The sequence below is a fragment of the Salvelinus alpinus genome, chromosome 25 (genome assembly GCF_045679555.1).
Source record: "Salvelinus alpinus chromosome 25, SLU_Salpinus.1, whole genome shotgun sequence".
NCBI classification, from domain to species: Eukaryota; Metazoa; Chordata; class Actinopteri; order Salmoniformes; family Salmonidae; genus Salvelinus; species Salvelinus alpinus.
Window position 1 is genome coordinate 36,905,004 of NC_092110.1, and position 25,628 is coordinate 36,930,631.

Sequence of the window (25,628 nt, forward strand, 5' to 3'; positions counted from 1 at the left end):
TCTCTGAACACCTATTTAGTTTAGTCTAGTGCAGATTGTACTGTTCTGTTATGTCTGAAGTGGCAGCCTCAATCGAGAAAAACCTTTGACCATTTCCTATAGTCTCCATATGATTTTCTTGTATTCAAGTCTCTTCCTTGTAAGGCGTGCTGGAGATCTTCGGAATAAAATAACAAGCATTGATACAGCATGGTATATGGTATGAGTCATTCAATCATTTGTCAAGGCCACCTAAATATGACAAACCCCTAGCCCTCAAGGCCCCCCCATTATTAGCCAAATAAAAACCCAATTTGGACCAGCCCATCTGGAATTTGCCAGAATTTCCCTATGGCCTGTCCGTCGCTGCCCCTAGCAAAAGACGCCCCACTTAGAAAAGGCTTATCGAACAGTACACCCATTTTGCTCATAGGAGTAAGCACAACTGTTGTAAGAAAAGTGATCTAATTTACATGGGTGATCTAATAACATTGAGAGGTATTGCATGTGCTATAATTTGGCACATGTATAAACTGCACTCAACATCACTGCAATCTCAGTGACTGGACCAAATGTTCACACACTGACATCTTGGACTGTAGATTAATAACTAAAGCTCAGAGTGGGGAAGTAGTGAATAAAAAAATAAAAAATGGGGAAAATCATTCACTTCCCAGAAGCGGTGGCCACTGGGCCATTCGTACAGTACAGTAGAGTATAACTAATGGATTGTTCTTTTCCCATCAAGACAGATCCATTACAAAGTGCTCTTAGCCGGGCTGGGGCACGCTAATGCCACCTAGGGGTGGTCATCCATCATACAGTCTGTGTCGCATTCAATTCTGTCCCCAAACTCGAATGACTCGTTTGTCCCAGTGTTTGACACAGAGCAGATCCAGACAGGCACTTCCCTCTACCGTCCCCAGACTCAAAGGGAATCCCACAGACACTTCCTCAGTGGTCTACCGTCCCCAGACTCAAAGGGAATCCCACAGACACTTCCTCAGTGGTCTACCGTCCCCAGACTCAAAGGGAATCCCACAGACACTTCCTCAGTGGTCTACCGTCCCCAGACTCAAAGGGAATCCCACAGACACTTCCTCAGTGGACTACCGTCCCCAGACTCAAAGGGAATCCCACAGACACTTCCTCAGTGGTCTACCGTCCCCAGACTCAAAGGGAATCCCACAGACACTTCCTCAGTGGTCTACCGTCCCCAGACTCAAAGGGAATCCCACAGACACTTCCTCAGTGGACTACCGTCCCCAGACTCAAAGGGAATCCCACAGACACTTCCTCAGTGGTCTACCGTCCCCAGACTCAAAGGGAATCCCACAGACACTTCCTCAGTGGACTACCGTCCCCAGACTAAATAACTCTGTTGACCCTGTTACTGTCAGTCATTATGACACACACACACACACACACACACACACACACACACACACACACACACACACACACACACACACACACACACACACACACACACACACACACACACACACACACACACACACACACACACACACACACACACACACACACACACACATCTAATCAAAGAAAGTGGCAGTGTGGTTGTGCATCGAGCAGCACACTTTTTAACTAAAAGTAAGTAGGTTTGATTATTTGATGCTGCATGCTATGTATAGAGGACGACTTTCAGTCTACACACAGTGTGAACCAGCGCATAAATTGAGATCATGGTTTTCAATCCCAGAGCTAATCCTAATAAAAAAATATATATATTAATTCAATCAAAAATTCTATACATTTTCCAGATTGTAATTTGGCTAATTATCCGCTTTTGTTCATTAGCTCAATTCAGGTCACGGTGGATGTTAAAGCAGCATATGGGTGGTACTTGTCATAGGGGACATAGGGATTTCTTCCTCCCTCCAAAGCCGTGGTGATGTCATCATCGGTGAAGATCATGTGACTCAGAAGTGTTCCCCATCAATAGTGACAACCTGGGGACACCCTGCCCTCATCAGTAGAGACAACCTGGGGACACCCTGCCCCCATCAGCAGAGACAACCTGGGGACACCCTGCCCCCATCAGTAGAGACAACCTGGGGACACCCTGCCCTCATCAGTAGAGACAACCTGGGGACACCCTGCCCTCATCAGTAGAGACAACCTGGGGACACCCTGCCCTCATCAGTAGAGACAACCTGGGGACACCCTGCCCTCATCAGTAGAGACAACCTGGGGACACCCTGCCCTCATCAGTAGAGACAACCTGGGGACACCCTGCCCTCATCAGTAGAGACAACCTGGGGACACCCTGCCCCCATCAGTAGAGACAACCTGGGGACACCCTGCCCCCATCAGTAGAGACAACCTGGGGACACCCTGCCCCCATCAGTAGAGACAACCAGGGGACACCCTGCCCCCATCAGTAGAGACAACCTGGGGACACCCTGCCCCCATCAGTAGAGACAACCAGGGGACACCCTGCCCCCATCAGTAGAGACAACCTGGGGACACCCTGCCCCCATTAGTAGAGACAACCTGGGGACACCCTGCCCCCATCAGTAGAGACAACCTGGGGACACCCTGCCCCCATCAGTAGAGACAACCTGGGGACACCCTGCCCTCATCAGTAGAGACAACCTGGGGACACCCTGCCCCCATCAGTAGACACAACCTGGGGACACCCTGCCCCCATCAGTAGAGACAACCTGGGGACACCCTGCCCCCATCAGTAGAGACAACCTGGGGACACCCTGCCCCCATCAGTAGTGACAACCTGGGGACACCCTGCCCCCATCAGTAGAGACAACCTGGGGACACCCTGCCCTCATCAGTAGAGACAACCTGGGGACACCCTGCCCCCATCAGTAGAGACAACCTGGGGACACCCTGCCCCCATCAGTAGAGACAACCTAGGGACACCCTGCCCTCATCAGTAGAGACAACCTGGGGACACCCTGCCCCCATCAGTAGAGACAACCTGGGGACACCCTGCCCTCATCAGTAGAGACAACCTGGGGACACCCTGCCCTCATCAGTAGAGACAACCTGGGGACACCCTGCCCTCATCAGTAGAGACAACCTGGGGACACCCTGCCCTCATCAGTAGAGACAACCTGGGGACACCCTGCCCCCATCAGTAGAGACAACCTGGGGACACCCTGCCCTCATCAGTAGAGACAACCTGGGGACACCCTGCCCTCATCAGTAGAGACAACCTGGGGACACCCTGCCCTCATCAGTAGAGACAACCTGGGGACACCCTGCCCCCATCAGTAGAGACAACCTGGGGACACCCTGCCCCCATCAGTAGAGACAACCTGGGGACACCCTGCCCTCATCAGTAGAGACAACCTGGGGACACCCTGCCCCCATCAGTAGAGACAACCTGGGGACACCCTGCCCCCATCAGTAGAGACAACCTGGGGACACCCTGCCCCCATCAGTAGAGACAACCTGGGGACACCCTGCCCTCATCATTAGAGACAACCTGGGGACACCCTGCCCCCATCAGTAGAGACAACCTGGGGACACCCTGCCCTCATCAGTAGAGACAACCTGGGGACACCCTGCCACCATCAGTAGAGACAACCTGGGGACACCCTGCCCCCATCAGTAGAGACAACCTGGGGACACCCTGCCCCCATCAGTAGAGACAACCTGGGGACACCCTGCCCCCATCAGTAGAGACAACCAGGGGACACCCTGCCCCCATCAGTAGAGACAACCTGGGGACACCCTGCCCCCATCAGTAGAGACAACCTGGGGACACCCTGCCCCCATCAGTAGAGACAACCAGGGGACACCCTGCCCCCATCAGTAGAGACAACCTGGGGACACCCTGCCCCCATTAGTAGAGACAACCTGGGGACACCCTGCCCCCATCAGTAGAGACAACCTGGGGACACCCTGCCCCCATCAGTAGAGACAACCTGGGGACACCCTGCCCTCATCAGTAGAGACAACCTGGGGACACCCTGCCCCCATCAGTAGACACAACCTGGGGACACCCTGCCCCCATCAGTAGAGACAACCTGGGGACACCCTGCCCCCATCAGTAGAGACAACCTGGGGACACCCTGCCCCCATCAGTAGTGACAACCTGGGGACACCCTGCCCCCATCAGTAGAGACAACCTGGGGACACCCTGCCCTCATCAGTAGAGACAACCTGGGGACACCCTGCCCCCATCAGTAGAGACAACCTGGGGACACCCTGCCCTCATCAGTAGAGACAACCTGGGGACACCCTGCCCCCATCAGTAGAGACAACCTGGGGACACCCTGCCCCCATCAGTAGAGACAACCTAGGGACACCCTGCCCTCATCAGTAGAGACAACCTGGGGACACCCTGCCCCCATCAGTAGAGACAACCTGGGGACACCCTGCCCTCATCAGTAGAGACAACCTGGGGACACCCTGCCCTCATCAGTAGAGACAACCTGGGGACACCCTGCCCTCATCAGTAGAGACAACCTGGGGACACCCTGCCCCCATCAGTAGAGACAACCTGGGGACACCCTGCCCTCATCAGTAGAGACAACCTGGGGACACCCTGCCCGGATGGCACTGAAGGATCATGAGTGATGGGTGTAGGACTCAGTCAGGGCCATGTGCAACAGAATGAAGTCCCTCCCTTCACTGCCATGATTCATCACTGCCAGGGAGCGGGGGTTGTGTGTGTGTTTTTGGGGGGGTGCATGCGAGAGAGAGAGAGATAGAGAGAGAGCGTGTGTGTGTGCATGCATGTGTGTGCATGTACTATGTGTCTGCCTAAAGCTCAGATTCTCTGAGACAGGGGACTTGAGTGTGATGTCTGGACTGAATACTAAATATTTGAGTCCCAGAACAGGGGCCTTAGATAGAATAGAAGAAGCTGCCATTATTATTTCACTTCATTTTCAATTGGAGTCAAGGCTGATGAAAAACATGGAAGAGAGAGACAGTGATGTCTAGAATAGGAAGAGAAAGGAGGAGGGAGGGATTCAGAATCCCACTCCTCCTCGTACTGTATATATGTACCATAACAGTAATCTAGCAGTATCGGAAATGCAGACAGCACTTCCGTATTAATTAAGATCGAGAGAGATGTATGTAAAAAATTGTTGTTTGGCGATACTGCATAAGATGGCCTACACTTGTCATCAAAGGTGGCATGTTCTCCAGCTGTAGTTAGAATTTAACATGGTTACTATGTCAATACAACATGCAACACAACGGTGTTACTAGCTGTAATTATAATCTCGGCAACCCAAAACTAAAATCCAGTGACAGCTTGTTATGTGCGTCTGTCCACAAGAGATTGTTATTGCACTAATGTTCCTACACATGTAGAAGAGCAATTTACATGGGGAACTTCATCGCTTTTTAAGTTTACATTTGATTTTATTTATTAGGATCCCCATTCGCCGACGCCAATGGCGACAGCTAGTCTTACTTATATTCAGCACAATTCCAGTTTCTACATACGTGGAAACTACATTTTCTTTTATATGTTTTCAGTATTATGTGGAAACTGCAATTTTATCCTGTGATGTAATCAGGGGGGTCATCTTCAAAACAATTCAGTAATTTTCCAAAAATACAACAAGAGGGCATTTTCTGGAGGGCATTTTATTTTTATCACAGCATTTTGTAAATAAAAGACCCTGTAAAGTATTAAAAAAAACATCAATCATATCCAGGTAGAGTACTTTTTACAAACTCTGCTTATCTGAGTCCAACGGGCCTCATTGCTCTCCTAATAGGGTTGCAGCCAAATTAATTAGCTGCTTAATGACGGAGAAAGTGCAATCAGCCAACCACCAATGAACTTTGTGTCGAGGAGCAGAGCACTAATTATGAATAATTCACTATGGCTGGAGGCCAATCAACACTAAAAAGCATGAATGTAAACATCAATACACTTACTGATTGTTTATTAAGGTATATTGAGGCAGAATGTGAACGAGTGATGTTGTATTGGGAAATGTCTTATATAACCTGACGGCAGGCTGAACAGAGAATGAAAAGGAGCTTGACAGCAATCATTTCCTATCAGTGTTCTCTGTCATTGACTTTAAGCAAGAGAATAATTGTAATTGACTTTCAAGGCAGTGAGAGACCGGAAGCCATTGACTGCTGCGCTGAAGCCTGTGGTTTTACTGTAACTCTTGCTGTGCGTTAGAGCAGAAACGTCATGTTGAGACTTGATGTTGTGTCATAGGTATTCATACTCGTTAAAGGGAGGGCCAATTTAATTGAGACATAGGCCTACATGTAGTAACAGGAAGAAGATGGTTTGTAGTACCATTGCATGAGCCAATCCATTTTTATTGACTGTTGAACTATGCTAGTGTGTGATGACATTTCCAAATCAATAAAAAGAAATGAATAGTGCCTGCATGGATTTATCTACCATAATTAGATACTAAGCTCCTGCCAATATACACTGTATATACAAAAATATGGGGACACCCCTTCAAATTAGTGGATTTGGCTATTTCAGCCACACCTGTTGCTGATAGGTGTATAAAATCGAGCACACAGCCATGCAATCTCCATAGACAAACACTGACAGTAGAATGGCCTTACTGAAGAACTCAGTGACTTTCAATGTGGCACTGTCATAGGATGCCACCTTTCCAACAAGTCAGTTCGTAAAATGTCTGCCCTGCTAGAGCTGCCTCGGTCAACTGTGCTGTTATTGTGCTGTTATAAAAGTGCTGTTATTGTGAAGTAGAAACATCTAGAAGCAACAACGGCTCAGCCGCGAAGTAGTTGGCCACACAAGCTCACAGAACAGGATCGCCGAGTGCTGAAGCGCGTAGCACGTACACATCGTCTGTCCTCGGCTGCAACACTTACTACCGAGATTCAAACTGCCTCTGGAAGCAACGTCAGCACAAGAACTATTCGTCGGGGGCTTCATGAAATGGGTTTCCATGGCCGAGCAGCCGCACACAAGCCTAAGGTCACCAAGCGCAATGCCAAGCGTCACCTGGAGTGGTGTAAAGCTTGCGCGCCATTGGACTCTGGAGCAGTGGAAACGCATTCTCTGGAGTGATGAATCACGCTTCACCATCTGGCAGTCCGATGGACGAATCTGGGTTTGGTGGAAACCAGGACAACGCTACCTGCCCAAATGCCAAGTGCCAACTGTGAAGTTTGGTGGAGGAGGAATAATGGTCTGGGGCTGTATGTCATGGTTCGGGCTAGGCCCCATAGTTCCAGTGAAGGGAAATCTTAACGCTACAGCATACAATGACATTCTAGACGATTCTGTGCTTCTAACTTTGTGGCAACAGTTTGGGGAAGGCCCTTTCCTGTTTCAGCATGACAATGCCACCGTGCACAAAGCAAGGTCCATACAGAAATGGTTTGTCGAGATCGGTGTGGAAGAACTTGACTGGCCTGCACAGAGCCCTGACCTCAACTCCATCGAACACCTTTGGGATGAATTTGAATGCTGACTGTGTGCCATTGCCCAACATCAGTACCCAACCTCACTAATGCTCTTGTGGCTGAATGGAAGCAAGTCCTCGCAGCAATGTTCCAACATTGAGTGGAAAGCCTTCCCAGAAGAGTGGAGGCTGTTATAGCAGCAAAGGGGTGACCAACTCCATTTGAATGCCCATGATTTTGGAATGAGATGTCCGATGAGCAGCTGTCCACATACTTGTGGTCATGTGCTGAATATTGTGGATACTCTGTTACACAACAAAGCAGTTTTATACTGAACAAAAATATAAACACAACATGCTACAATTTCTAAGATTTTACTGAGTTACAGTTCATATATGGAAATCAGTCAATTGAAATAATTTCATTAGGCCCTAATTTATGGATTTCACATGACTAGAAATGCAGATTTGAATCTGTTGGTCAAAGATACCTTAAAAAAAGGTAAGATCAGAAAACCACTCAGTATCTGGTGTGACAACCATTTGCCTCATGCAGCGTGGAATGTTGTCCCAGTCCTCTTCAATGGCTGCGTGAAGTTGCTGGATATTGGCGGGAACTGGAACACACTGTCGTACACGTCGATCTAGAGCATCCCAAACAATGCTCAATAGGTGACATGTCTGGTGAGTATGTAGGCCATGGAAGAACTGGGACATTTTCAGATTCTAGGAATTGTCTACAGATCCTTGCGACATGTGGCCATGCATTATCATGCTGAAACATGAGGTGATGGCGGCGGATGATGATTGGTACGACAATGGGCCTCAGGAACTCGTCATGGTATCTCTATGCATTTAAATTGCCATTGATAACGCATTTGTGTTCGTTGTCCGTAGCTTATGCCTGCTCATGGCATAACCCCATCGCCACCATGGGGCACTCTGTTCACAAAGTTGACATCAGCAAACCGCTCTCCCACACGACACCATACACGTGGTCTGCGGTTGTGAGGCCGGTTGGATGTACTGCCAAATTCTCTAAAATGACGCAGGCTTATGGTAGAGAAATTAACATTCCATTTTCTGGCAACAACTCTGGTGGACATTCCTGCAGTCAGCATGCCAATTGCACACTCCCTCAAAACTTGAGACATTGGTAGTATTGTGTTGTGTGACAAAACTGCACATTCTAGAGTAGCTTTTTATTGTCCCCAGCACAAGGTGCACCTGTGTAATGATCTTGCTGTTTAATCAGCTTCTTGATAGGTGACACCTGTTAGGTGGATGGATTATCTTGGCAAACGAGAAATGCTCACTAACAGGGATGTAAACAAATTTGTGCACAACATTTGAGAGAAATAAGCTTTTTGTGCGTATGGAACATTTCTGGGATCTTTTATTTCATCTCATGAAACATGAGACCAACACTTTACATGTTGCGTTTATATTTTGGTTGCCATTCTCAGTACAAAAACAAGACATATCATCCTTGCATTTGTTTGTTCAGTGGGAATGCTGATATTACAAATTGGGCAAAAGGACCAATAGTACCCAGGTCTGAATGATCTCCACAATCAAGTGACCACTAGACTAGAGCCTCTTGACCCATTGCAGGTTATGGTGACCTGGTCTGTGCTCTGTTACAAAGCTTCAATCAAGCAGAAGTTACTACCCTTTTACTTTGAGTAGCCTGTGTGCAGACATGAAAGGAAATGTTATAGGGCAAATCGATGCCTTACGTCAGATAGAACGACCAATCCGCCTGCACTGTCGGTTGAGGGACGAGCGATGCCTAGGTGTGACGCCACCTGTCGGATGACAATGAAGGCAAACAGCATTAATAGATTAATAAACACTAAAAAGGTAAAGATATTGGTATGATGCAAATCCACTCTTCTTGATATAGTGCAGTAAAAATATAAAAAGACCTTGGCATTTACAGTAGGCTATATGCCATTGGGCCATTGAAAAAGGTAGGGTCTTTTCTTGGCTACCCATCCCCATCGCTCTGGCCTAACGTCACGCCCACTAACGGTTAATGAAGCAATAGATATAGCAGCTGAATTAAATTCAGTATGAGTTCTCAGGCAAATAGAATCTCTATCTCCAAGTATGGGAACTAACGTAGCAGGTTAGGATAATTAATGTGGCAGGTTAGGAGAACTAACATAGCAGGTTAGGAGAATTAAGGTGGCAGGTTAGGAGAATGAACTAAGCAGGTTAGGAGAATTAACGTGGCAGGTTAAGAGAACTAATGTAGCAGGTTAAGAGAATTAACGTGGCAGGTTAGGAGAATTAACGTGGCAGGTGAGGAGAATTTACGAAGCAGGTTAGGATAATTAACATGGAGGGTTAGGATAATTAATGTGGCAGGTTAGGAGAATTAACGTGGCAGGTGAGGAGAATTTACGAAGCAGGTTAGGATAATTAACATGGAGGGTTAGGATAATTAATGTGACAGGTTAGGAAAACTAACGTGGCAGGTTTGCAGAATTAACGTAGCAGGTTAGGATAATTAACATGACATGTTTGCAGAATTAACATAGCAGCTTAGGATAATTAACATGACAGGTTAGGAGAACTAACGTAGCAGGTAAGGAGAATTACCGTGGCAGGTTAGGAGAATTACTGCGTGGCAGGTTAGGAGAACTAACGTGGCATGTTAGGAGAATTTACGTGACAGGTTAAGAGAATGAGGTTAAGGTTAGACTTAGCGAAAAAGCTACAAGGAAGCAGCAACACAAAATTGGTCTTGAGTGGCAATCAATCTGTCCAATTAGGTGTTAGGTTTTCATACACCCACTTATGTTGTTCCTCCCACTTACTTCGCAACATCCACTTTCAGACAAAATCCTGGTATTTAGTAGTTTATTAGGATCCCCATTAGCTGTTTCTGAAGCAGCAGCTACTCTTCCTGGGGTCCACACATAACATAAAACATGACATAATACAGAATATCAATAGACGAGAACAGCTCAAGGACTGAACTACACAAATTTTAAATAAGAACAATAGAACCAAAAAAGGTTCTACGGACAGTTACACGCATACCACAGGAGGTTGGTGGCACCTTAATTGGGGAGGACGGGCTCGTGGTAATGGCTGGAGTGTAATTGGTGGAACGGCATCAAATACATCAAACATATGGTTTGATGCAATTCCATTGGCTCCGTCCCAGACAATATTATGAGCCGTTCTCCCCTCAGCAGCCTCCACTGATGCATACAGTACATACATTATTACATATGCATATTTAGGTCAGAGGTCAGATAGGGGCAACGCGTTGTGCAGTGAGGCGCTTTAAAATTATTATTTTTAAAGCAAATGTTGTTTGCTTGAGTTTGCTATTCTGTATGCAGTTACCAATGACTAGCTTTTCTATCAGTCTATCATCATGTCTGATTTGAAAGAGAGAAACACCAGGGGGTGCAAAATGTCAAAGGGCAGTCTCTGATGCCTTGGCCTTTCATCTGGCTTGGATTTCATGAGGTACATTCACTACTGCAATGTTTTCTAATGGTCCAGCAACACATTTCACAACTGTTTCCTAACTATTCCAAGTCAAATTATTCAACTGTAACCAGACAGGCACCAAAAAGAAAGCCAATACTAAGTTATTTTCTACACTAATGCCATTTGTGTATTATTGGATACGATACTCAGATGAAATGTTAAATATGTTTTATGTGTCATCTGTTCCTAACTGAAGCCTGTTTGTGTTAACGTTATGTTGTTGGTATATTAATAATTCACCAAAACAACTCACATTCAATGGTAAACTATAGTTATATAGAGTAATAGCTAGTAGTATAGTTAGTTTAAATAGTTGCTACATTATACTTGGCTCTTTCACTATTGCTAAAAAAGGAAAAAAAAATCCTAACCACTCTTGAGAAACAAAACCTATTCCCAAAAGCAACGAACTTTGGAATAAGAATTAAGTCGACAAGTAAAGACCAGCCTTCACTACTCGTTGCAATTCTTTCGGGTTAATCCCTCATCACATTATGTAGGCTAAAGTTTGAAATAATGGCAGTATTCTACTCTATCACTCCCACCGCTCCAATGTGAGTGTGAATAAAAATATGTGCGTCTGAATCATAGGCAGACAGCTTAATGCTATTGGTTCGCGGAGGGACTTGTACCTGTAAGTGGGAGTGCCCATCGTCAGGATGAAATGTTCCTTCCTCTGATCCAGAGTAGTAGAGTCCGTTGAAGAATTCGATTGGGAATAATTTAATCAACATTCCCAGGACTCCCAGCATGCAGCCTATATCGTCGTGGAGCAAGGAGAGAGTGAGCGACTGGCTCAAAGGTAGGCTATAATTGGCGCTGTTTGTGTTAGGTAGGTGAGTTTAATTCGGTGTTCACACAGGTAGCCGTAAATAGAAGCGCCACGAATCCTCTTGGAAGGGGAGGTGGAATGAGGAAGTTAAATTGATAGGGGCCAAGTCTGATTGATCAAGCTGTAATAAACAATTAATTGGTATATAATATATATAGCCTAGCCTGATACTTTTGCCTGTAAAATCGTGTAAATGTTTCTTACAAGCCAGAATGTTTTATATAATTAGGCCGACATTTAAATTTACTCTACCGGTTGTCTGTGCGGTTTGTCCTTCAAATGCTTGAAATTTGAGACAAGATATCCACAAGAAGGTATTTTTTTTACCTTACCTTTTTAGAGTCGGAACCATATGCCAGTAGGTATATGGTTCGGTTCGCCACCAAGGTAAAATTAGATACATTTAGGAAATTCGGTGTTCTCGCGTCAATAACTATTGAACCAAGCATGCCATAACAATTACCATTTTATATTCTGAGGATGGGGAGCAATTGACACCCCATGTCAATTCCTTTTTTTTTTTAAGTCTTAAAAAAATATATAATAATTCACACAAAAAAGGTGTAGATTGTCCGCTGTCCTCCCCGATTCAGAATATACAATTTTCATGGCATGCTTGGTTTTTACAGGCGTTCGTGTCAGGCTGTAGACTATATACCAATTAATGTTGTATTACAGCTGGATAAATCAGACTACTAGGCTATGCCATGGCCCCCAATGTCCTCGTGTTTTGAAGCCTACTAAATTGACAATTTGACTAAAGTGTGAGTACAGTATGTCACTTTCCACATGTATTGATTATGTGGAACTATTGGAATGTCCTGTGTTTTAATTATTTTTTAAATTCAAAGCAGCCAAATGGGTCTAAATTACACCAATACTGCAGCCATCATTTTCAGCGAGTAGAAACTAGTCCAGTTACTCAAATGCCTCTGACAGTCTGAGAGACTTCCACAATCTGTTACACACAAGTTTAAGCTTACCTTTGTAGATAGTTCCACACGCTTTTTTAGTTTGCTTATAGGCTGTTTTTGTTCATAAGAGCATATTTTCCATATTCAATGATTTTAAAAAGGTCTGCACTGAGTTTATACCATTGCAATATGGTAATAATAGCTGAGAAAGAATGGCGCCGGAGGGGATGTCTGCTATTTACGGGCTCCTAACCAACTGCTATTTTGTGTTTTTTTTCACATTGTTTGTAACTTATGTTGTACATCATTTTGCTGCTACAATCTCTTATGACCGAAAGAGCTTCTGGATATCAGAACAACAATTACTCACCTCGAACTAGACCAATATTTTTTCTTTAATGAGTCCGTCACGAAGGATATGCTGCTTTTCCGAGACCAGGCCCAAATCCCCGTCATTCGCGTGAAGAACAGACGGAAATACAAGGGGCGGCGATTTGGGGTGCCTTGTGAGAATTCGTCAGCGAGAGGGTAACCCACCTCTACCATTTGTTCTATTGGCCAATGTGCAATCACTGGAGAATTAACTGGATGATCTCCGCACGAGACTATCCTACCAATGGGACATTAAAAACTGTAATATCTTATGTTTCACCGAGTCGTGGCTGTATGATGACACGGATAATGTACAGTTGACTGAGTTTTCTGTGCATCTGTAGGACAGAACAGCTTCGTCTGGTACCAGGGGTGGTGGTGTGTTTATTTGTCAATAACAGCTGGTGTGCGCAATGTCTAATATTGGAGGTTCTCATGGTATTGCTCGCCTGAGGTAGAGCACCTCATGATAAACTGAGTTTTCTATATTTTTCGTAGCCGTCTATTTACCACCACAAGCCGATGCTGGCACTAAGACCGCACTCGAAGAGCTGTATCATCCAGATGGGGCGCTCCTAGTGGCTGGGGACTTTAATGAAGTCAAACTTAAATCCGTTTGACCTAATTTCACATGCGCAACCGGAGGGGGGAAAAAAACTCTAGACCACATTTACTCCACACACAGAGACGCATATAGAGCTCACCCTCAATTTGGCAAATCTGACCATAATTCTATCCTTCTGTTAACAAGCAAAAACTAAAGCAGGAAGTACCAGTGACTCACTCAATACGGAAGTGGTCAGATGATGCGGAGGCTACGCTACAGGACTCTTATGCTATCACAGACTGGAATATGTTTCCGGGATTCATCCAATGGCATTGAGGAGTATACCACCTCAGGCATCGTCAATAAGTGCATCGACGACGTCGTCCCCACAGTGACCGTAAATACATATCCCAACCAGAAGCCATGGATTACAGGCAACATCTGCACCGAGCTAAAGGCTAGAGTTGCTGCTTTCAAGGAGGCGGGACACTAATCCGTACGCTTATAAGAAATCCCGCTATGCCCTCAGACGAACCATCAAACAGGCAAAGCGTCAATACAGGACTAAGATGAAATCATACTACACCGGCTCCGACGCTCGTCGGATGTGGCAGGGCTTGCAAACTATTACGGACTACAAAAGGAAACCCAGCCGCGAGCTGCCCAGTGACGCGAGCCTACCAGACCAGCTAAATGCCTTTTATGCTCGCTTCGAGGCAAGCAACACTGAAGCATGCATGAGAGCACCAGCTGTTCTAGACGACTGTGTAATCACGTTTTCTGTAGCCGATGTGAGCAAGACCTTTAAACAGGTCAATATTCACAAGGCCGCGGGGCCAGACGGATTACCAGGACGTGTACTCAAAGCATGCACAGACCAACTGGTAGGTGTCTAACACGGACATTTTCAACCTCTCCCTGACTGAGTCTGTAATACCTACATGTTTCAAGCAGACCACCATAGTCCCTCTGCCCAAGAAAGCGAAGGTAACCTGCCATAATGTGCTTTGAAAAGCTGGTCATGGCTCACATCAACACCATCATCCCGGAAACCCTAGACCCACTCCAATTTGCATACCGCCCCAACAGATCCACAGATGACGCAGTCTCATTCTCACTCCACACTGTCCTTTCCCACCTGGACAAAAGGAACACCGATGTGAGTGCTATTCATTGACTACAGCTCAGCGTTCAACACCATAGTGGACACAAAGCTCATCACTAAGGTAAGGATCCTGGGACTAAACACCTCCCTCAGCAACTGGATCCTGGACTTCCTGACAGGCTGCCCCCAAGTGGTAAGGGTAGGCAACAACACATATGCCACGCTGATCCTCAACATGGGGGCCCCTCGGTGCGCGTGCTTAATCCACTCCTGTACTCCCTGTTCACCCACGACTGCGTTGCCAAGCACGACTTCAACACCATCATTAAGTTTGGTGACGACACAACAGTGGTAGGCTTGATCACCGACAACGATGAGACAGCCTATTGGGAGGAGGTCAGAGACCTGGCAGTGTGGTGCCAGGACAACAACCTCTCCCTCAACGTGAGCAATACAATGGGGATGATTGTGGACTACAGGAAAAGGAGTTCCGAACAGGTCCCCTTTAACATCGATGGGGCTGTAGTGGAGTAAGTCAAGAGTTCTATGTTCCTTGGTGTCCACATCACCAACAAACTATCATGGTCCAAACATACCAAGACAGTCGTGAAGAGGGCACAACAATGCTTTTTCCCCCTCAGGAGACTGAAAATATTTGGCATGGGTCCCCAGATCCTCAAAAGGTTCTACAGCTGCACCATCGAGAGCATCCTTACCAGTTGCATCACCGCCTGGTATGGCAACTGCTCGGCATCTAACCATAAGGCGCAACAGAGGGTAGTGCGTAAGGCCCAGTACATCACTGGGGCGATGCCATCCAGGACCTATATACTAGGCGGTCAGAGGAAGGCCCAAAAAATTGTCAAAGACTCCAGTCACCCAAGTCATAGACTGTTCTCTCTGGTATCGCACGGCAAGCGGTACCAGAGTGCTAAATCTAGGTCCAAAAGGCTCCTTAACAGCTTCTGGAAACAGAAGATATGCTACAGGAATGACGGAATCCATCCAAATCATCTTGGCTCCTGGACTCTGTCTACGCATTTCAAGGCAGCGTTGAAACAATGACTTATCAATGACCCAAGACCAGCTCAGCTAATCCCTACCATTGTGACAATGAGTCGTCATAATGCTTCATTACATGTACATTATCCCAGGGGCTTTGATAGACACAATGTTAGTAACTTAATGAATGTCCCCCTATTTGTCCTGAATACCTTTTGTTAATCCTACAGCTATTGGATGCAGTAATCATGAGCCTATGAACCAGAGTTACAGTTAGCACTGAGACGGATTTCCCTAGTAGAAAGACCACTTTGTGCAGCTCACCCTGCATTATCAAGTCTACTTCTGATAAGCTTCCCAGTAAAGCAGTAAAAAGAATCAAGCAACCCAGAAAAGTGCTAAAAATAGTCCATATTAACATATGCAGCCTGGGAAACAAGGTCCATGAAGTCAATAACTTGCTTGTAACAGATGACATTACTAGAAAGTGTGTGCCCTCAGGCCTGGAGGGAAGCTAAAGTCATTCTGCTACCCAAGAATAGTAAAGCCCCCTTCACTGGCTCAAATAGCTGACCAATCAGCCTGTTACCTGTTTGACCAGGTATAATGCCATTTCACAGTAAACAAATTGACAACAGATTTTCAGCACACATATAGGGAAGGACACTCAACAAGCAAGGCACTTATTGGCTGAGATAAATTGATGATAAAATGATTGTGGGGGCTGTCTTGTTAGACTTCAGTGTGGCTTTTGACATTATTGATCATAGTCTGCTGCTGGAAGAACGTATGTGTTATGGCTTTACACCCCATGCTATAATGTGGATAAAGAGTTACTTGTCTAACAACAACACACCCCACATGGACTACAGCAGCGTCAGCCCCCGGCAGCTGTGTTAGAATGGTAGGAAGCAGCATTGTAATGTCCTGTATTCGTGCCTCAGGGTAGCACAGGGTTTTTGCCCCGGGAACCAAGATGTTTCTCACCATAGAGCTGCCGATGATGACAGCTGGTGAAATGGCTGGGGATGTCTGGTCGTTCTTTCGCCTTGAGTGGTTTAGAAGACCCCTCGAGAACCGATGGGAGGTGTGGCTCGATGGACCCGAGCCAGCCGTAGAATCCATCGTGGCTGATGAAGGGGAAGATCTGAACCCATGGTGGAAGCGACCGGAGAGAGAGAGAGGGAGACAGAACAGGGGACAAAGTCACAGGTACCTCTGGATCCAATATCAAAGCGGAAGTCCTCCGGGATGAAGGCGCCGGAACATCTTGATCCAAGGCAGCGAATCTGTTTTGAAGTCTATGTCCTGCATGGGTTTCCCAGCAGCTTGTGTAAGTTTGCTACTGTTTTTCTAAGAGTAGCCATAGTCCGTATTGCCCCGGAATTTAGCAAAATAAACACCTGCAACGTTGAAAACGTTTGTTAGCGACCTCCATTTAAAACTACAGGCTAGCTGGGCTTCTACAGGCTAGCTGTGATTCTACAGGCTAGCTGGGCTTCTACAGGCTAGCTGGGCTTCTACAGGCTAGCTGTGATTCTACAGGCTAGCTGGGCTTCTACAGGCTAGCTGGGCTTCTACAGGCTAGCTGTGATTCTCTTCTTGACAGGAATTTACTAAAAGTTTGCTATGAGCTACAGTGTATTTGCAAATACAGCACGCACCCCACCTCCCAAAACATGAACAGCCAGTGAAATGGCAAACACACAAGCAACACACCTGAGTCACACACCAGTAAGGCAAACGAAGAGAAAGCGGAGAACTTGCTCTGTATGGATCCTGCCTGCGCATACACTACACGAGCGGGAGCTGACCAACTCGCAAGTTGGTGCTGTAGAAACGAGCAGTAAATTGGGGGGCAGTGAGACAAAACACTGGTCAACAAGTTAGTCATTGATTTAATAAAGAGGCATCCTCTCCTCTGTGATTGGAAATAACTACAATGCTGTTGCCATGATGATAACGATAAAGATACAGATAATGACCATGACAATGCTGTTGTGATGAGATTTTCATGATGATACGGATAAGAAATGAGGATGATGGGTAACCCTTTATTTGAGGGTGTATAAGGACTGTTGGTTAAATAAACATGTAGCCCAGTGTTTTCCTGGTCCTGGGGTCCTAGCCTGATGACTCGCATTAAATTCTTCCGCTGCACTGTCATTCACTACATACGATAGTCTGAGACTTCCATCATTGAAGTTGTTTGTGGTGATGAGGGGCACAAGTGATGTTCTGGCCCAACCCATTGGTTTCTAGACCAATCAGACGGCCCCGAATGTGTTAGCATTCGGTGAAGGGTCAGGGCGGTACTCAGCTCAAGACTCATTGCAGAGAAGAAACGAACGTCCGTGGGCGTGGCGTAACATTTGGTTGCCAGGAGACTGGACACCCAGAAGGATGCATATTTTTGCTTTTGCCCTGTAGGTTTGATGATTAGTTAAGTTGAATCAAGTGTGTTCGTGGAAGGACAAAAATTATAATGTCCACTAAGGTAACTGCACATTTGTCAGAAAATGGTAATAAAAGCTTGAAAAAAATCTGATTATCCATGTGTGGTCTCTCTCTCTCTCCAGGTCTGGACGCCCCTCTCCAGCAGTACCCCTTCAAAGAGTGGAGGGTGACGGGGTTGGACCTGCTGCAGCTCTCCTCCCAGGACCTGGAGCGGCTGGGCGTTCACAAGATCAGCCACCAGGAGCTCATCCTGGAGGCTGTGGAGAAGCTCTGCTCCCTGGTGAGACCTGGGCTGCTGCTCCCTGGGGGCTGGAGGGCTCATTGATTGATACAAGGCCCAAGGTTTTATTTTATTCATTTAAAAAAAAAACCTGGTTGGAAGATTTCTGGAATAAACAGGGAATCTGAAATCCTCCTACCAGGATTTCTGGAAAATGTAGGAATTTTGTGGAAAGTTACCATCATTTTTGGTTGATAAATAAAATGTGATTTGTCACAACTGGTGTAGACTTTACCGTGAAATGCTTGCTTATTAGCCCTTCCCCAATGATGCAGTTAAAAAAATATAACACACAAGAATGGATTTGTATACAGGGAGTACCAGTACCAGATCAATGTGCAGAGGTACAAGGTATTTGAGGTAGATCTGTACATGAAGGCAGGGTAAAGTGGCTAGGCATCAGGATAGATACGAGTAAAATAAAGAACAAAGTAGTAGCAGCAGCAAATGATGGGTGTGTGTGTTTTGTGATGTGTCGTTGTGTGTGTGGTCAGTGCAGATAGTTTGGGTATCATTAATTGACTATTTAGCAGTCTTATGGCTTGGGGGTAGAAGCTGCCTCGGAACCTGTTGGTCCGAGAGCCGATGTTCCGGTCCTGTTTGCCGGACGGTAGCAGAGTTTACAGTCTATGGCTTGGTGGTTGGAGTCTTTGGCAATTCTTCGTGCTATTCTCTGACACCGGCTGATTTAGAGGACCTGGATGGCAGGGATGTACATGGGCTGTCCGCACCACCCTCTGTATCTGACGAAGGTGGTGCCATATCAAGCAGTGATCCAGCCAGTCAAGATGCTTTCTATTGCAGCTGTAGAACTTTTTGAGGATCCGAGGACCCATGCCAAATCTTTTCAGTCTCCTGGGGGGGAAAAGGTGTTGTCGTGCCCTCTTCATGACTCTCTCCTATAGTCCACAATCAGCTCCTTGGTCTTACTGACGTTGAGGGAGAGGTTTTTGTTGTCCTGGCAACACACTGCTAAGTCTCTGACCTCCTCCCTGTAGGCTGACTCATCAGTGACGGTAACCACCGCCGTGTCGTCAGCAAACTTGTTGATGGTGTTGGAGTCGTGGGTGAACAGGGAGTACAGGAGGGGACTAAGTACACACCCCTGAGGGGCCCACGTGTTGAGAGTCAACGTGGCGGAGGTTGTTGCCTAACCTCACCACCTTGGGCCGGCCCGTCAGGAAGTCCAGGATCTAGTTGCAGAGGGAGGGGTTCAGTCACAGGGTCGCCAGCTTGGAGGGGACTATTGTCTTGAAAGCTGAGCTGTAGTCTATGAACAGCATTCTCACATAGTTATTTCCCCTCTTGTCCAGGTGGGAGAGGGCAGTGTGAAGGGCATTTGAGATTGTCTCATCTGTGGATCTGTTGGGGCGATACCGAATTGGAGTTGGTCTAGGGTGTCTGTGTGAAGCTCTTTTTCATTCTCGTTTTGGGCTAAATAAATCAGAGCTGTAGCTGTTTCAGAAACACAGATCTGGGTCTGTACCAGCCTAAATAAGTGACTGCTTCTATTTGAACCTTTTCAAGTCCCCCTCTGACATTCACCAACTGCCATTTACAGATTACAGCAGAGGGTTGAGTTATTAAGTTCAGGATTCATCTGGTGTTTTATTGTTTTCACTTTGCCTGCAGAGAGGTGTGTGTGTGTGTGTGCGCTTCATCTAAAACCAAAGGCTAACACAAAAGAAGCTAGTGATAATACTTCTCATATGCAAGTTACTGTGTGGGGAACGTTTGTTGTCAATGGCTAACAGGCTCCTCCTCTTCTCTACAATTTCCCATGTCTTCCATTCTCACTCTAAGTTTTCCCCTAATTAAATTGTCTCTGCTTTCCTCCCTCCATCCATTGCTCTTTCTCTCAACACAAACTTTCTGTGGACTCAGTCTCAGGTCACTAATGGAAACAGAGGACACGTTTTCTGTGTTTCACCGCTTCCAAGTTTCAACGTGCTTTTGTTTCCCCTGGGAGGATTAATTTAGTCGAAGGGACGGTGCCAGGGCCTGTGGGTTTGAGTGGCGTAACCGCGGATGCCAGGCCCTGGCTAAGCCGTTGATCTGCTTGTAATGGTCTGCTTTAAAAAATAACAAGGGGGTTTCTGCACTTCATGATTTAATGAAGTGGTCTCGGAGTAGGAGCGCTGATCTAGGATCAGGTCCCCACATGTCCATGTAATGCTATTCATTATGATCTAAAAGGAAAAGCTGATCTTAGATCAGCACTCCTAATTATGAATACAGACCCTGGTCTTTCCTATGGTCTGAATGGCCCCAGCAGCATGTAGTGACTAAAGGTCTGATCGGGTGCTGGGTGATATTAACTGTAATACTGTAATGGTTTATGGTAAGCTTTCCGGAGGGAAATGTTATGAACTACAAAGGACTCATATTGAGATTTCTAGCTGCTGTGTGTATTGTCCATCTTCGTTTCTGTGTGTGTGTGTGTGTACTGTCCATCTTCGTGTGTGTCCGTGTGAGTGTATGGAGATTTCATAATTTTTTTTTATCTCTGGAGTGTACATCCTTGAGTGTGTGCCATCCATAGGGCTCCCGACTGGCACATTGGTCTAAGACACTGCATCTTAGTGCAAGAGGCGTCACTGCAGTACCTGGTTCGAATCCAGACTTTATCACATCCGGTCGTCATTGGGAGTCCCATAGGGCGGGGCGCACAATTGTCTGAGCATCGTCCAGGTTTGGCCATTGTAGGCCGTCATTGTAAATAAGACTTTGTTCTTAACTGACTTGCCTGGTTAAATAAATAAAATAGTAACAACTGGTCAGACACCCATAATTACCATCTACTGTATTGAAATATCCATGAAACATTAATAAACACTTCGTCATGGTTGATTGTTCTCCGTGGGTCATGTAATCACAGAGCTATACAGCACATAATCACAGAGCTATACAGCACCTATGACCATAAGTGTGTGAGGTGGTGGTGTGTGTGTGTGCAGACAAATTACCAGCTCCTTGAAAGTGTGAAAAGACACTCAGCATGGACCTGTAATGACTGTCCATTAAAGTATGAGGCCATCTACCGTCTATTCTTCTTCCCCAGATAGTATTTTTCTTGTACGATTATATATATATATATATATATATATACACACACACACTAGGGGTCGGGCTTCACAAAACTCACGGTACGATATGGTTCGGTACGGTTTCAATACATCGACAAAATAAATGCCTGAGAAATATGTGATTTTTCATTTATTATATCAAATCAAATCAAGTTTATTTTATATAGCCCTTCGTACATCAGCTAATATCTCGAAGTGCTGTACAGAAACGCAGCCTAAAACCCCAAACAGCAAGCAATGCAGGTGTAGAAGCACGGTGGCTAGGAAAAACTTCCTAGAAAGGCCAAAACCTAGGAAGAAACCAAGAGAGGAACCAGGCTATGAGGGGTGGCCAGTCCTCTTCTGGCTGTGCCGGGTGGAGATTATAACAGAACATGGCCAAGATGTTCATAAATGACCAGCATGGTCAAATAATAATAATCACAGTAGTTATCGAGGGTGTAGCAAGTCAGCACCTCAGGAGTAAATGTCAGTTGGCTTTTCATAGCCGATCATTAAGAGTATCTCTACCGCTCCTGCGGTCTCTAGAGAGTTGAAAACAGCAGGTCTGGGACAGGTAGCACGTCCGGTGGACAGGTCAGGGTTCCATAGCCGCAGGCAGAACAGTTGAAACTGGAACAGCAGCAAGGCCAGGTGGACTGGGGACAGCAAGGAGTCATCATGCCCGGTAGTCCTGACGCATGGTCCTAGGGCTCAGGTCCTCCGAGAGAGAGAAAGAAAGAGAGAAGGAAAGAATTAGAGAGAGCATACTTAAATTCACACAGGACACCGGATAAGACAGGAGAAGTACTCCAGATATAACCAACTGACCCTAGCCCCCCGACACATAAACTACTGCAGCATAAATACTGGAGGCTGAGACAGGAGGGGTCAGGAGACACTGTGGCCCCATCCGATGATACCCCCGGACAGGGCCAAACAGGAAGGATATAACCCCACCCACTTTGCCAAAGCACAGCCCCCGCACCACTAGAGGGATATCTTCAACCACCAACTTACAATCCTGAGACAAGGCCGAGTATAGCCCACAAAGATCTCCACCACGGCACAACCCAAGGGGGGGTGCCAACCCAGACAGGAAGATCACATCAGTAACTCAACCCACTCAAGTGACGCACCCCTCCTAGGGACGGCATGAAAGGGCACCAGTAAGCCAGTGACTCAGCCCCTGTAATAGGGTTAGAGGCAGAGACTCCCAGTGGAGAGAGGGAAACCGGCCAGGCAGAGACAGCAAGGGCGGTTCGTTGCTCCAGAGCCTTTCCGTTCACCTTCACACTCCTGGGCCAGACTACCCTCAATCATATGACCTACTGAAGAGATGAGTCTTCAATAAAGACTTAAAGGTTGAGACCGAGTCTGCGTCTCTCACATGGGTAGGCAGACCATTCCATAAAAATGGAGCTCTATAGGAGAAAGCCCTGCCTCCAGCTGTTAGCTTAGAAATTCTAGGGACAATTAGGAGGCCTGCGTCTTGTGACCGTAGCGTACGTGTAGGTATGTACGGCAGGACCAACTCGGAAAGATAGGTAGGAGCAAGCCCATGTAACGCTTTATAGGTTAACAGTAAAACCTTGAAATCAGCCCTTGCCTTAACATTATAATAGTAAACATGGGTAGCTTGAATTCCCAGGAGCATATGGAAACAAACAGACAACAAAAAACAGCAGTGTCTGCCTTATAACAGGAAATAAGAGTAATTTAAAACAGAACTTCAAGAGTGTGTAGTCCAGCAGCATTTATCAACATTAAGTCACATAGCAGTGCCTTAAACAAAATAGGACCACTTGAGACTGGTTACTTGGAAAAAAATATTTAAAAAATGATCAGATTTTCAAGTTTTTCTTAAAGAAGATTAGTCTATTCACATGATCTGCAGTGAGCACTGATGGGCTTGCTGTGACAATGTCAGCCGCTGTGAAGAATACCCTCTCGCTAGGGACGGAGGTCCCAGGCACAGCCAGGAAGCACCTTGCTAACACGAGGGTATATTAACTCTTTGGTCTTCCACCATGTAAGTGGATCAGCATCCAGGGGAATACAGTCCACTTCCCTCTATGAGGTCACCTCCTCCTCTATGACCTCGACCTTTGACTTGTATCCCTGCTCCTGGGCCGTGAACAACTCCCCATAAAGCTCAGCCATGGCATGCTTCTTTTCTGGAGGAGAATCCCTGTCGTCTCTGGAGAGGGGTTGGCTCCTGTGGTATCTGTGGCTTGACCCTGCAGAATTAAATTAGATGAAAATTACTGTCTCTGAAGTGTCTTTAAAAATATGATTTGTTGTTAGAAATATATATTATGACACTATTATGACAACTTCAATTATTTCTTTATAATGAATTGTTAAATCACTAATTTAATAAAATAAAATGTCACATTAACAAAATAAATACAATACCTGTTGTGTATTGGTCACAATCTCTGCTGTGAGTTAATTGTAGACTCTCAGACAAGCAGCAGCATGCAGGTGCAGCAGGGACTTGAACTGGGGGTCCATATCTAGGCTCCGGGTTAACTCTGATAGCAGTCTTGACATCCCTTACTGCGGGTTCATCTTCATCAGATGCCACCAATGATTTCAGGATCATTGTTTTTCATAGGCAGGACCATGGAAACTGATGGAATGCTCTCAATGTTGTGACTGTTTTGAGAGGTTTGCACACTTTGATAACCAATATCTTTGACATTCTTCCTCGCAGCTTGATCAGTCAGTGTAGAATACAATACACCGCAACTTTCTGCTCAAGGTATCTCTCAACCATGTCATGACTTGAATTCCATCTAGTAGGGACATCTTGGATTGGTTTGTGGTTTGGCAGCTCCAGCATCTCCTGTTTTGTCTTGAAAACATGTGCAGCAGTTGTGCATTTATGAAAGAAGGATACCACCTTCCTGATCTTTGCTCGGAGACGAGAGACTAGATTCACTAACACTGCTTTTTGAGACGCTAGATTAATAACGTGAACAAAGCATCCTCTCTGTGGCCCCAATCCAGCTCGTGCAACTGCATTTACAATATGTCTAGCGTCGTCAGTGGTTACAGGAATCGTAACATTATTCCTCTCCAACTTCCACACTGCAACTACAACCCTCAGCTCCTCCCTCAAGTTTACAACTGGTGTGACTACTCTCAATGGGTCGTGTTTGAAGGACATGGCTTTTTATCTCCCACTCTGCCGTAATGAAATAAGGTAGTTCTAGACGTCCAACTGTCTGCTGTTAGAGCAACAGACCGCGTTTCTGACAACTCGCTCTCAAGTTGTTCTGTAGTTTAGTATAAGGCAGGTATTAATATCTGGGTAAAATGTGTACGGGGAAGGTATAGCGAAGCGCTGCTCGACCACTTTAAACATGTTTCTGAACCCCGTATTCTCCACCACAAAGAAGGGTCTCATATCTGCCGCTATGAATTTTTCTATCGCTGCGTTGATTTCTTCAGCCCTACCGGAGTCAGCCGCATATTGTCGCCTGAAGGCTGTGGGGAGACGTGGTTGCTGTTTCATTTTTTTGCCTAGTCCCACCGATTGGCACTTTGGGGTGATGTCGGCCTAAATGAGTAGTCGTGTTACTCGTATTGCCACTCGAATAGGCTAACGGCGGTGAACAGAGCCTACATGTTGTAGAAGTTTTATCCACCACTCGTTGGCAATCCCCGTTATAGTTTAGAGGGAAACCGAAATGTTCCAAGACGGCAGACCTAAATGATACTGGGGCTTCTACTAGTTCTGGCTCGCCAATGCTTGCCATGTTGCTTCTTCGCATTTCGCTAACTGCTAATTCCTTCGTAAACTAATTGCTGCTACTACGGTCTCTCAGCTCTGTTCTCGCTGGATTGAAATAACTAATGAGCGGAGCTGCATACATCTACGAGACAAATTTTTTTTTTTTAGCTATAATATATGATTAATGTATTGTTCGGTTCGCAGTGCGTGCCGAACCCGTCGACAGTGTACCGAACGGTTCAATACGAATAGACGTACCGTTTCACCCCTAATCTACACAGTAACAGTCAAACGTTTGGACACACCTACGCATTCAATCGTTTTTCTTAATTTTTACGATTTTCTACATTGTAGAATAATAGTGAAGACATCAAAACTATGAAAAACACATATGGAATCATGCAGTAACCAAAAAGTGTTAAAACAAAATATATTTTAGATTTTTCAAAGTAGCCACCC

The 25,628-nt window shown here is 45.9% G+C and overlaps 1 protein-coding gene and 1 long non-coding RNA gene across 2 annotated transcripts in view; one reads left to right on the forward strand and one right to left on the reverse strand.

The window, feature by feature from the left end:
* Positions 1-8,704: 8,704 nt before the first annotated feature.
* LOC139553888 (uncharacterized) lies at positions 8,705-11,599 on the reverse strand. The gene is made up of 2 exons (XR_011670749.1): positions 11,486-11,599; positions 8,705-9,148 (listed from the first exon to the last, which is right to left on the reverse strand). It is a non-coding gene; the product is annotated as an uncharacterized lncRNA (long non-coding RNA).
* Positions 11,467-25,628, forward strand: part of LOC139553887 (connector enhancer of kinase suppressor of ras 1-like) — an 85,140-nt gene continuing 70,978 nt past the window's right edge. The window contains exons 1-2 of the mRNA XM_071366646.1: positions 11,467-11,655; positions 18,205-18,362. Of these exons, the coding sequence (XP_071222747.1) occupies positions 11,604-11,655; positions 18,205-18,362 (210 nt within the window). The 5' untranslated portion in view covers positions 11,467-11,603. The remainder of the gene's footprint in view (positions 11,656-18,204; positions 18,363-25,628) is intronic.